This window comes from Zeus faber, assembly GCF_960531495.2.
Source record: "Zeus faber genome assembly, chromosome: 2".
NCBI classification, from domain to species: domain Eukaryota; kingdom Metazoa; phylum Chordata; class Actinopteri; order Zeiformes; family Zeidae; genus Zeus; species Zeus faber.
Genome location: NC_137189.1, coordinates 28,538,353 through 28,551,782, shown reverse-complemented (window position 1 = coordinate 28,551,782; position 13,430 = coordinate 28,538,353). Strand labels below are relative to the sequence as shown.

At 41.8% G+C, this 13,430-nt stretch overlaps 1 protein-coding gene across 1 annotated transcript in view; it reads left to right on the top strand.

The window, feature by feature from the left end:
- Positions 1 to 13,430, top strand: part of kalrnb (kalirin RhoGEF kinase b) — a gene marked incomplete at its 5' end in the record, with an annotated part of 49,779 nt that overhangs the window by 16,313 nt on the left and 20,036 nt on the right. Inside the window, 18 exons of the mRNA XM_080023835.1 lie at positions 1,740 to 1,906; positions 2,786 to 2,905; positions 3,576 to 3,655; positions 4,858 to 4,996; positions 5,561 to 5,698; positions 5,777 to 5,939; positions 6,101 to 6,216; positions 6,476 to 6,598; positions 6,737 to 6,919; positions 9,083 to 9,207; positions 9,410 to 9,476; positions 9,559 to 9,668; positions 9,767 to 9,836; positions 9,989 to 10,078; positions 10,720 to 10,812; positions 10,977 to 11,088; positions 12,353 to 12,543; positions 12,624 to 12,725. Of these exons, the coding sequence (XP_079879961.1) occupies positions 1,740 to 1,906; positions 2,786 to 2,905; positions 3,576 to 3,655; positions 4,858 to 4,996; positions 5,561 to 5,698; positions 5,777 to 5,939; positions 6,101 to 6,216; positions 6,476 to 6,598; positions 6,737 to 6,919; positions 9,083 to 9,207; positions 9,410 to 9,476; positions 9,559 to 9,668; positions 9,767 to 9,836; positions 9,989 to 10,078; positions 10,720 to 10,812; positions 10,977 to 11,088; positions 12,353 to 12,543; positions 12,624 to 12,725 (2,189 nt within the window). The remainder of the gene's footprint in view (positions 1 to 1,739; positions 1,907 to 2,785; positions 2,906 to 3,575; positions 3,656 to 4,857; positions 4,997 to 5,560; positions 5,699 to 5,776; positions 5,940 to 6,100; positions 6,217 to 6,475; positions 6,599 to 6,736; positions 6,920 to 9,082; positions 9,208 to 9,409; positions 9,477 to 9,558; positions 9,669 to 9,766; positions 9,837 to 9,988; positions 10,079 to 10,719; positions 10,813 to 10,976; positions 11,089 to 12,352; positions 12,544 to 12,623; positions 12,726 to 13,430) is intronic.

Below are 13,430 nucleotides of genomic sequence, written 5' to 3'. Positions count from 1 at the left end.
TTCCCAGAAGGTGTTCGCTAGACTCTGGATTTGTCGCCATTAGCGATTGAACAGGTCCCTCTCATTGAATTGGCCTGGAGCTAACTGGGGTGCATCAACCTTCTTGGAAAGCAGAGTAGCTGGAGTGAGAATGGTTGGGTGCTCTGGGTCGGTCGAAACCAATGTCAAAGGCCTGGTGTTGACTATCGCTGTGACATCAGCCATTAATGTTGTAAGGACCTCGTGGGTCAGCTTCGCAGTCCCATGCTTGAGGAGCATGGCGTACAGTATACAATGCGTGACTCATCCGCTCCCAGCTGTCACCCATGTGAGAAGAGTGTAGGGGATTGAACTGCCATGTGCATCCTCCCTCTGTCAGGAGCTCTCTATTTGCTGCAGGCAGCAATACGCGGGATCCAGGGTAGTCGGGTGTCTTGTGACTGCAGAAGTTCATCTGAAGTAGGGTTGCATGATTATGCCTGAAATGATAATCACAATTATTTTACTGAATATTGTGAACACGATTATTTATACGATTATACATCCATTTTGAGGAACAGAATTATTTTTTGCACATTATAAATCACCAGAAAACTGCATTCACAATAATAATGTTTTTTTAAACCTATAAATAAATAAACTCAAATCTTTGAATCAAAATAGGACTTTCGTCACATGAATTCAGTCTTCTCAAGGCTATATATAAATTACATCCAAACAAGAAGGTCAGTTACACTACACAGGTTTTTTGCAAGAAAAAAACAGCCTCCACAATTTAACATTTTAACACTTTTAATCAAAATAAATACTGTGTGACAATTATTTTAAGTTTGATATTTAAGACTGATAATTAAAAAAGAGATGTAGAGCTGTGGTGTAAATTCATAAATGCAGGGGCAGGCAGGCTCTGACCGGGGAAGACGCCTTCTGTGACCGATTATAGTTTTTGGGGTTTTGTAAAACGCAGCATGAGTACAGTTTTCCAAGTTTCCTTTAAACGCAGTGTTGGCACTAGTTGTCTGTCTACGTATGTGTCGCAAGTGGCTGGAGGTGAATGAGTTCCAAGAGACAAAGCTTGAACTTATATAAACTTGAATGATGATGTCACAAAGCGTCTGGTCCTGAAACTAATAACATCGCCTCAACATTCTTCTACATCCGGTAAAATTCGTTTTTCAGTTTTTCACCAATTTCTGCTCCAAATGCTAACCTCAACCATATCTATCTACTGAAATTGTTGCGCTTCAGGGTTGGACCCCTAATAGATATAGCTACAGGCAGCAATACACAGGTTCAGGTTAGTCATAGCAGTTGCACCAACCGCTTTGTTTGATGCAGACTCTGCGCAGAGCAACCAATACACACCATCCTGCGCAGAGCAACCAATACACAATATCCTGCGTAGAGCAACCAATACAAACCATTGGTGTTTAGAGCACGGCACGTACCACGTTCTATGTGAAAGCCCCTTCAGAGTCAACCCTGCACTGTATGTACCAAATTAGATGATGATATAACAAAGCATTCTGCTCCACCGATTCTGGTCCCTCCGCTTGGCTACTTCCGGTGCCTCAACTCTGCTACTTCCGGTGCCTTGACTCCGCTACTTTCGGTGACTCCACTCCGCAACTTCAGGTCCCTTCCTTTCAGGAAAACTTCAGTTTTCCTGAAAATTCAGGCTGGACCCCTAATAATGTGTATTATAATAATATAATTATAATAATAATAATATTATTAATAATAATAATATCATATTCCAGGTCTGGACCTTGTGGCAGAGGGGGAAGCTGATGTCTCATCTCTGGTGGACGAGTCTCTTGGTCTCCTGCAGGAGAAACAGAAAGACCTGCAGCTCATCGCCGACCACACACACACACATCTGGAGCAGAACCTGCAGCTCAAACACCTGCAGACACAGGTCAAACAGGTAACACACACACACACACATACACAAACTAGGGCTGCAGCTATTCTTCTATAATCCCATTGTAATTATTTATGCTTTATTATTTTTAATATTCACATGTGTTCAAATTTTTAATGCTCAATTTTAGTACTGAGGGGGGCCTTTCTCACAGTTCCACTGCTCCGATCAGAGTGATTTTTTTCCTTCAACAAACAAATAGAAACTCTAGATGTCTTTAATTTACTCCGTTTACTGTGGCTGCTCCACTGCGGAGCAGATCGCAGATTGCCCCTGAAAAAATCCCGCCCACGTTCTCATGGTCCGGTGGCAAATGCCCTGCGGCCCTGCACGGTCAGCGGTCCCCTGTGTGAGAACCTCTGTACTAGAGGTCATTCCATCAGTGATTGACTTCATCGCCACATCTGTGGAATTACTCGACATTCTGGTCAAAGGAGCACGCTCTCTTGTACACACAGTGAAACGCTGGAGAAGAGGGAGACGTGTGTGTGTCTCCACCGACGTGGCACACCATGACCGAGAATATTTCTCTCTAATGTGTGTTCACTGTGCAACAAACTGGATGAACTTATATTGAACTTTATTGCTCATCACATGTGAATTGATTCGCTAACGTTCGCCAAAACATTTATTGTTAATTATTTATTCATGAAAAAGACTTAATCGAATGGCAATTTCAGCAATCGAATAGTGATTTTTCCACTCGAATTCCGTTTTTGCAGCCCTAACACACACACACACACACACACACACACACACACACACACACACACACACACAGAGTTAAACTAGTCTTTGAATCAGTGTTTGTCTATCTCTCTCGCTTATCTCTCCCTCTCTCCCCTCCTTCCCTCCCTCTCGTTCTCTTGCTCTCTCTCTCAGGTCTTATCCTGGATAGAAGAAGGAGAGATCATCCTGTCTTCCTGTATGTTGAACTCCAGTAGTTTGTCCGAAGCAGAGCAGTTACAGAGGGAACATGAGCGCCTCCAGCAGGCCATCGAGGTAACTATCTGTAGTACTGTACCTAGTATTACTGTAGTAGTGTAGATATAGTTACTGTAGTACTGTATATAGTAATACTGTAGTTCCTTAGATACTTGAAGTATTATTGTTGTACCTTTTGTATAGTTAATGTAGTACTGTAGATAGTATTATTGTATTACTGTAGATATTGTCACTGTAGTACTGTAGATAGTATTACTGTACTACTGTAGATATAGTTACTTTAGTACTGAAGATAGTATTACTGTAGATATAGTTGCTGTTGTACTGTAGATAATATTGCAGTACTGTAGATAGTATTACTGTAGTACTGTAGAAATAATTACTGTAGATATAGTTACTGTAGTACTGTAGATTGTATTGTAGTACTGTAGATAGTATTACTGTAGTACTGTAGATGTAGTTACTGTAGTACTGTAGATAGTATTGTAGTACCGTAGATAGTATTACTGTAGTACTGTAGATATAGTTACTGTAGTACTATTGATAGTATTACTGTAGTACTGTAGATTTAGTCACTGTAGTACTGTTTATGGTATTTTAGTACTGTAGATAGTATTACTTAAGAACTGTATATAGTATTGTAGTAGTGTAGATAGTATTACTGTAGTACTGTAGATAGTATTGTAGCACTCTGTGCAGGTGTGTACAATGTGTTCTCTGTCACCAGGCTTTGCTTCACGCAGACTCTCTACAAAGAACCCACCAGGTTGCACTAGCACTTCAACAGCGGGCAGAACTACTAGTCAGGTTTGTTAAACCTGTTAAACTACTGACACAACAGAATGCAGAACTACTAGTCAGGTTTGTTAAACCTGTTAAACTACTGACACAACAGAATGCAGAACTACTAGTCAGGTTTGTTAAACCTGTTAAACTACTGACACAACAGAATGCAGAACTACTAGTCAGGTTTGTTAAACCTGTTAAACTACTGACACAACAGAATGCAGAACTACTAGTCAGGTTTGTTAAACCTGTTAAACTACTGACACAACAGAATGCAGAACTACTAGTCAGGTTTGTTAAACCTGTTAAACTACTGACACAACAGAATGCAGAACTACTAGTCAGGTTTGTTAAACCTGTTAAACTACTGACACAACAGAATGCAGAACTACTAGTCAGGTTTGTTAAACCTGTTAAACTACTGACACAACAGAATGCAGAACTACTAGTCAGGTTTGTTAAACCTGTTAAACTACTGACACAACAGAATGCAGAGCTACTAGTCAGGTTTGTTAAACCTGTTAAACTACTGACACAACAGAATGCAGAACTACTAGTCAGGTTTGTTAAACCTGTTAAACTACTGACACAACAGAATGCAGAACTACTAGTCAGGTTTGTTAAACTTGTTCAACTACTGATGCAACAGAATGCAGAACTACTAGTCAGGTTTGTTAAACTTGTTAAACTACTGACGCAACAGAATGCAGAACTACTAGTCAGGTTTGTAAAACTTGTTAAACTACTGACGCAACAGAATGCAGAACTACTAGTCAGGTTTGTAAAACTAGTTCAACTTGTGACGCAACATAATGCAGAACTACTAGTCAGGTTTGTTGAACTTGTAATATAACAGTAATTAATTGGGTGAGTTAAACTAGTTGTAGTTAGTGTAACAGAGCTCATCCCCTTCTCTCAGAATTATATTTCCGGTTAATGTAATGTAATCCATAATTATTTTTTATACGTAGCATATTTTCTTTCCTCTCCTCTGCCCTTCTTTCCTCTCCTGCCCTCCTCTCCCCCTTCCTCCTCTCTACTCCTCTCCCCCTCTCCCCTTTCCTCCCCTCCTCTTCTCTGCTCTCGTATTCCTCTCTCCCCTCCTCTCTGCTCCTCCCCTCTTCATCTCTCTCCTCCTCTCCCGCTTCCTCCTACCTCCCCTCCTTTCCTCCTCTCCCCTCTCCTCCTCTATCCTCCCCTCCTCCTCCTCTCCTCTCTAACAGAGCAGGGCACTATGATCCAGATGCAGTGAGGCTTTGCGCCCAGACGGTGGCGTTGCACTGGCAGACTTTCATGTTGCGAATCGAGGATCGTCTCAAACTCGTCAACGCCTCAGCAGCGTTTTATCGAACCTCTCAGCAGGTGACACAACCTTGAACAAAATCTGTGAAATACTGTAATGGTAACTGTAAGCTGCCTGCTCCATTATTAGTACATCCGAACACCAGGTTAATGTCCAGTTAGTTTTATGTCCGTTATAGTAGTGATTGTCAACCATTTTCATATCAAGGACCTTAAATTTGATTGACATTCAGCCATGGACCCCATTTGATCAGATTTAGTCTCTTGAGAGCTTTTTTATTGTTAGATGTGATTAGTGTCTATACTCTAGTTTGGGAGATAACTGTGAAACAAGGATGCAAACAGTCATTTTCTAAAAGTGCTAATATCTTGGAAATAAAATAACTGTCCCCAGACCCCACGTTGAGAACCACTGTGTTAGAGGTTTGGAAATGTCTCACCTGTCCTTCCTGCAGAACCATACACTGGAACTACATCCATATTCCTTACACTCTGTGTGTGTGTGTGTGTGTGTGTGTGTGTGTGTGTGTGTGTGTGTGTGTGTGTGTGTGTGTGTGTGTGTGTGTGTGTGTGTGTGTGTGTGTGTGTGTGTGTGTGTGTGCGTGTGTGCATGTGTGTGTCCAGGTGTGCGGCGTCCTGGAGAGCTTGGAGCAGGAATATCGACGAGAGGAGGACTGGTGTGGAGGAGGAGAGAGAAGTGAGCCAGACATCCTTTATTCTATCCATTCCAAACACATGGAGCAGAAAGAAGCGTTCCTCAAGGTACAGAGATGGATGGATGGATGGATAGATAGATGGATAGAGAGAGATCGATACTAATGTGTGTGTGTTTGTGTGCAGGCCTGCACCCTGGCCAGGAGGAATGCCGAAGTTTTCCTCAAGTACATCCACCGCAACAGCGTCACCATGGCAACCATCTCTGGACACAGCATCACGGTTTCTGGGGCAACGGGGGTTGCCGAGGTCACCGGCCACTCCAGGGTACCAGAGCAACAAGTCAAAGGTGAACCCCTCTGTCTGTCTGTCTGTCTGTCTGTCTGTCTGTCTGTCAGGCCCTGGAACTGGTTTAATGTCATGTTTATGTGTATGTAATACTTATATTACACGTAATTAATATTTCTATGTATATAGTATATTCTTGTCTGTATTTGTGATTTTCTTTAGGTATTCTGAGCGAGCTCCTTCAAAGGGAAAACAGAGTTCTTCATTTCTGGACTCTGAAGAAACGTCGGCTGGACCAGTGTCAGCAGTTTCTACTGTTCCACACACATACACAGCAGGTACACACCTGTCTGTCTGTCTGTCTGTCTGTCTGTCTGACTGACTGTCAGATTGACTGTCTCTGTGTATCTGTCTGTCCTATTTTGCGATAATGACTGTCTGACTGCACATTATCCCTTACTTAACTTTTAACTGAATTAACTATCATGTAACATGTAACTACTATATATCTATCAAAATATGTGTTCTCAGTATCCGCTATCTAGCTAGTGATGAATCTTGAAATTAATCAGCCCTGTGTGATGGAACTCCTTCCAGGCGTTGGATTGGCTGCAGCAGTCAGGTGACCGCTACCTGGCCACGCACACGTCGCCAGGGGCAACAGTCGGCGAGACGCAAGAGCTGCTAGCGAAACACAGAGACTTTTGTGTTTCTGCTAAAGTAAGAGCACGCACATAGACACTGATACATACTAATATGCACTAATGCACACTAATAGTTTTTTGTTTTTTTGTTGGCAGATGCACAAAAAAATAAAAATAAAAAACCCATCTCTCTCACTTTCTCTCTCTCTCTCAGCACATCCAAGAGAAGGTCCACCTCCTCATCCAGCTAGCAGAGAGCATGCTTGCTAAAGGTCATTCTCACAGAGCTGAGCTGCGTCGCTGTGTTTCCAATGTGGACAAACGCTACCGCGACTTCAGCATGCGCATGGCTCAGTACCGCCACCTGCTGGACGCTGCGCTCGGGGGCTGTTCACAGGTAAAATGTGACATGCCGAAAACAAATTTTGAGATGTTTATACTGAATAACTTATTATGATAATGTCAGGATATTTTGGTGATGACTGACTGCTTTCATACAGTGTTTATTTTACACTAGAGGACAACACTAGAGGAAAATGCCTGGCAAAAATCTGAAATTGCAATCGTTGCGTAAAATATATTTCTGACACACAAGGCTGCCATATTTGGTCACTTGAGACCCTTCAGCAATGCTACTTCCTTCAATATTCCTTATCAGACTCCCGTGTTCTTCGGAGGTTACATGAACTGAGAAAAATGAGCAAGGAAGCCTTATGTCACCAGACCAAGCATCCCTTTTTGTTGCCATGGTGACATAAATCCACCCTGTGGTGCACTGAACCGACTCCAGCCAAAATCCTTCTCAACAGATCGTTGGCGCTGCAACGATGTGTGTCTGCAAATGTGACAGGCCCTTAGTCTAAAACCTCTAAGGATTTTAGGCTCTTTACGTTTTTAGATTCTGTCTAAATTGCAAGGACATTTAGAAGCTCAGTTGAGAATTTAGGAAACATGGCTACTTAGTAATTGCTCCACCAGTGGCGTTTTTGGCGCTGAAATTCTGGTGGGGTACCTTACTGATTAAGGCAGATCACCTTTTATTACAGAATCATCTGACACAGTTGCAGTTGTTTTGTGTTCCAATATAAAGTCTAATTAATTACAGTTTTGGTTCAAGACCATTTTAATTTAACTTTGAGGTTCAAAGAAATTAAACAAACAGCTATTTTACGCAGTCATTTAATCAAGCAGTATAAACTCTATGTTTACTAACAGGCGGTCTATAGGCAGGCAGCTCATACTTTATGTATAGCAGATAAACAAATGACAGAGTAGAAGTGTTACTCATTAACCCAAGTGGAATTAACCAGAGGACATGTATCACTTCATGCATTCAGTAGGCTATGAACAGGGAGGGTGCTGCACACATAGTGATAAAGATATAGATCAAAAAATAATAATAAATTATCAAACGTTTTACACACTCAACCCCAGAATAAGCCATCACCAAATGCAGACTCAACATATATAGTATGTTGGCAAAGCAACACAGCCTTAAGACTACGGCGGATGCGGGACACCCCAATCTCATAATCTGACAGTTGGTCATTGATGCTGAAAAGCTAACGTTAGGTAGCACAGCACAAGAAAAGACACAACATGTACTTTGTTATCAGAGCAGCCTATAGCTCTGAATCGCAGTGGGAACTTCCAACAATGAGTAATTTCCTTCAACAGAGACACTGTGAGGCAGTACTCTTTGAACTTGCAATTATTTGAGGACAAGATGTAGACAGAGACGTTCTAACTTTTAAAATAAAATATAACATGCAACAAGTGTGTGATACTCAGCCGTCATAGAAATCCAGTCTGACGTGCGCACAGGAGCTTTTCTAATGCACTACCACAGCACGCAAGCGCACCAAGGGTGCGCTCTCATGCGCTTGGCAGTTGCTATGTGAGGTTGCTGGTCAAGCATCAATACATTAATGGATATTTTCACCGGATATTTATTTCTGTTTGTGTCTTAAAAGCTTAATTTATGTCAACATCAAGCAAAAGTTGAGTTCTGCGATGTATGTTTGATTCAATTATATTGTTGAAATCAGGACTGGATAACAGTGCAATCTAATGTAGAGACGCCACTGCTCCTTCAAATAGTAAGTGTACTGTAGGCTATACCTTTCAAGGACATATGTGGTGTTTCCTTGAGCATTGTCGGATAAGGCTATGCAGCTCTACTAAAGAACAACAAAAAATAAACCCTTAAACTATATGTTGTTGTTTCAATGGCAGATATTTTAATGTTTGGGCTGGTTCATTACATTACATTTAGCAGACGCTTTTATTCATAGCGACTTACAATTGTTCAAACACTGACGGACGTAGCCATCAGGTGCAATGAGGGGTTAAGTGTCTTGCTCAAGGACACTACAGCATGCTAGCAGGAGGAGCCTGGGATCGAAGCAGCAACCTTTAGATCACTAGATGACCAGCTCTACCTCCTGAGCTACCACCCCCAAAAAATGTCGCTAACCAGGTGCAAAAGAGAAAAGAAGTAGCCTTGCGAAGGAGAGAGAGAGCTCGCTAGCTGAGACCTTTCCTGTGTTGACGTGTTTAGGACAACAAGGATCTGGATCTGGATCTGATCCCCAACAGTCTGACGGACTCGGACCCGGAAGTGAACCTCAGCGACCCGAGCCACGAGGTCAGCGACGAGAAGAGGAGGAGCGCTCGTAAGAAAGAGTGAGTCCCATACAGAAACAATGGAGAGGGAGATAGTCCAATAGAGAAACACTTGGAGAGAGAGAGTCCCATAGATATATACTTGGAGAGATTAATTTGAATTTGAATTTCATGTAGATTAAATTACATTTTGTCTTTGTGTGTGTGCGTGTGCCTACGTCCGTGCGTATGTGCGTCCGTGCGTGCGTGCTCATGTGTTCAGGTACATCATGGCAGAGCTGCTACAAACAGAGAGAGTTTATGTTCGGGATCTGCAGGAGTGCATAGAGGTAATCTGCGTTAATCTACCGTCCTCTACTGAAACTGAGGGCTGTTCTGTACTGATCTCCTCATGATCTGCTGCCTCTCCAGACCTACATGTGGGAGATGACCAGCGGATCAGAGGAAATTCCTGCCGGACTCTGCAACAAGGACGAAGTGGTTTTCGGGAACATCCAGGACATCTACGAATTCCACAACAGGTTCATTCCTGTACCGCACCGATCCCTCTACCTAGATATACATAGTATAAATCTATATCGTGTATATAACACTGTGCTGGTGTCTTTTTGGTTTCCAGTATTTTCCTGAAGGAGTTGGAGAACTATGAACAGCTTCCAGAAGATGTTGGACATTGTTTTGTTACTTGGGTAAACACATTAATATACACATTAATACACATTAGTCCACAGTCTGGCATTTACTGTTCGTACTGTACTGTACTATTTATTTCTTTAATGCGCAAATTAAAAACAAATACTAACTCTCTCTCTCTATCTCTCTCTGTATGTCCCTCGCCCAGGCCGATAAGTTCCAAATGTATGTGACCTACTGCAGGAACAAGCCAGACTCCAGCCTGCTGATCCAGCAGCACGGAGCCTCTTTCTTCCAGGTAACATCGCCTCTCCTTTCCGCTTTTACTCAGGTATCAGCATCAGTGTAATCCAGACCGGTGTTTTACCTGTAATAACTGTAGTAGCGCTTATACTTGGACCTCTGATTTTTAAGAAGATGTCATTTTGAATGAATATGAATATGATGATGATGTGATAAATGTCTTGGTTGAGAGCCTTTAACGTTTGTAGATCTTAATCTACTCTTATAAATTGCGTTCACCTAATCTACTGAATCTACTTTATTCTGAAATTAATCTATTATTTTTATATAATCTGCTATGATGTATTATTTCCTGTAACCCACTAAAATCTGCTATAATCTACTATGAGCTTGTATTTACTGCACTCTACTTTAATCTACTTTAATCTAATCTGCTATTATCTATTATTTATTGTAAATACCCAAATCTCTGCGAGTTGTGTATCTTTTATTTGGAAGAATTCACAGAAATACTGGAATATACATGTGATACAGTGTATATGTAATAGAGACTGGTGACCTTATCTCACTGTATGTGTGTGTGTGTGTGTGTGTGTGTGTGTGTGTGTGTGTGTGTGTGTGTGTGTGTGTGTGGGTGTGTGTGTGCGCGCGTGTTTGTGTGTGTGTGTGTGTGTGTGTGTGTGTGTGTGTCTGCAGGAGGTCCAGAGGAGACATGGTTTAGCGAACTCCATTTCTTCAGCTCTGATTAAACCCGTTCAGAGAATCACCAAATACCAGCTGCTTCTAAAGGTACCAACGCTATCTGAGCTGACGTTACCAATGCATACCATGCTTTCCATACTATAGTTAATGTTGATGTACTGTGTACTATGTATATTTAATTTGTATTTAATATTTATTTTCTATATTTACTGTGTCTTTATGATGTACTCTGTGTGTTCCTTGTCTTGTAGGAGTTGCTGTCCTGCTGTGAAGAAGGGAAAGGAGAAATTAAAGAAGGTTTGGATGTCATGCTGAGTGTTCCTAAGAGAGCTAACGATGCGATGCACGTTAGCATGCTGGAGGGTACGCGCGCATACACACGCACACACACATACACACACACACACACACACACACATAGACACACACACACACATAAACATGAATTTTATATATATATATATATATATATATATATATATATACACACACTGTATATATTCACGGGCACTTTATTAGGAACACTTTACTAATACTGGATAGGACCTTCCTTTGCTCTCAAAACAACCTCAATTCTTCTTGGCATGGATTCCACAAAATGTTGGAAACATTCCTTTGAGATTCTGGTCCATGTTGATGTGACTGCCTCACGCAATTCCTGCAGGTTTGTCAGCTGCACATTGATGCTGTGAATCTCCCGTTCTATCACATTCCAAAGGTGTTCTATTGGATTTAGATCCGGTGACTGGGAGGGCCACTGAAGAATGTTGAACTCATTGTCATGTTCATGAAACTAGTTTGAGACAACTTTTACTTTGTGACATGGTGCATTATAATGCATTATCTGAGTTACCATAGCCTTTCTGTCAGCTCAAACCAGTCAGGCCATTCTCCATTGACCTCTCTCATCCTCTCCCTGGATGTTTTTTGTTTTTCACACCATTCGGAGTAATCTCTAGAGATTGTTGTGTGCAAATCGCAGGAGATCAGCAGTTACAGAAATGCTCAAACCAGCCCGTCTGCCACCGACAATCATGCCACGGTCAAGAACACTGAGATCACATTTTTTCTCCATTCTGATGGTTGATGTGAACATTAACTGAAGCTGCTGACCCGTATCTGAATGATTTTATGCATTGCACTGCTGCCACACAATTGGCTAATCAGATAATTGCATGAATAAGTAGGTGTACACGTGCTCCTAATAAAGTGTTAAGTGAGTGTAGATTGAGAAAGGAGATCCAGGGTCTATCAATAGCAAGGACACTTCCTAAGTATGAAGCAAGGATAGTTCCTAGCTAGCAAGCAAGGATACATCCAAAACAGGAAGCAAGGATACAGTACTTCCAAGTATGAAGCACAGGTACTTCCTTGGTAGGAGTCAAGGATATTTCCCACTGTAAGAAACAAAGATATTTCCTACATAGGAAGCAAAGATACGTCCATGGTAGGTAGTGAATTTAGCAAACGTGAGCACTGCCCAATTGCAGGAGGGAGCAGTGGGTACACCCTAGGAAGGATTTGTTTTTCATTTAAATCAAACATCAGACACCTCCTTGGTCAGTGTAGGATGATATAATAATATAATAATAATATAATATATTGTGTCTATGTTTACTACTTCCAGGAGTGGAGGAGGGTCTAGAGGCGCAGGGTGAACTCCTCCTGCAGGAAGCGCTGTTGGTGTGGGAGCCCAAATCTCTGATCAGGAAAGGAAGAGAGCGCCACCTCTTCCTGTTTGAGCTATCACTCATCTTCAGCAAGGAGATCAAAGACTCTACAGGGAGGATCAAGTACCTGTACAAGAACAGACTCAGGGTAACAAAAGATATATATACTAATACACAGTAATATATACACTTGTACACACTTATAATCTCTCTCTGTCTCTCGCCCAGACCTCGGAGCTGGGCGTCACAGAGCATATCGAGGGCGACCCCTGTAAGTTTGCCCTGTGGGTGGGGCGCACGCCCACTTCGGACAACAAAACTGTCCTCAAGGTACGTGCACGATCACATGCACGCTCACAATATTTAAGCACACATACTAGATTTCTCGTGTTTTGTTGGTTTTTTTTTTAAATAAGTCTAACCCTCTACTAGTACTGATGGAGTTTACACATTACACAGTTTCTAAGTGACCTAATCACTAAGCATTAGCTTTACATCTCATAAGGAAAAAGGAAAAACCCTGGTACCATCGTTAGCAGGTTCATCCCTATGTTCCCTCAGCCTTACATCAGTGAAAGAAGCTTACGGACTGACTGACTGTAAGTGACTGGCTGACTGGCTACCCATTTTTATAATGTGCACATTATTATTGCCACCAGATGGCAGTATGGGCCAGCCCATAACAATCAATGCAACTACTGTAAGTGGCTACTAAATGATACGTCCATATTGGTGGTGTTGAGTGTCAGTAGTAAACGCAGCGGTCCAACCAGAGATTGACTGGTTACCTCTCTGTTTGTCTTTGAGCATCTCAAAAAGCATCAATCTGCACCAAATTTTGTCAGACAGTTGGTAATGGGCCAATTGAGAAGTCATTAATTTTTCATGCCGATTGGCCATGACAATGGCTGTGGTATATAACACGCACATTTTAGTATTTTTAGTATTTTTAAGAGCTTACTGTGCATAATCTCCAGGCGTCATGACATTTCACTGCATATATGTATGACCAAATGTACATGTATGTTCAAGTTC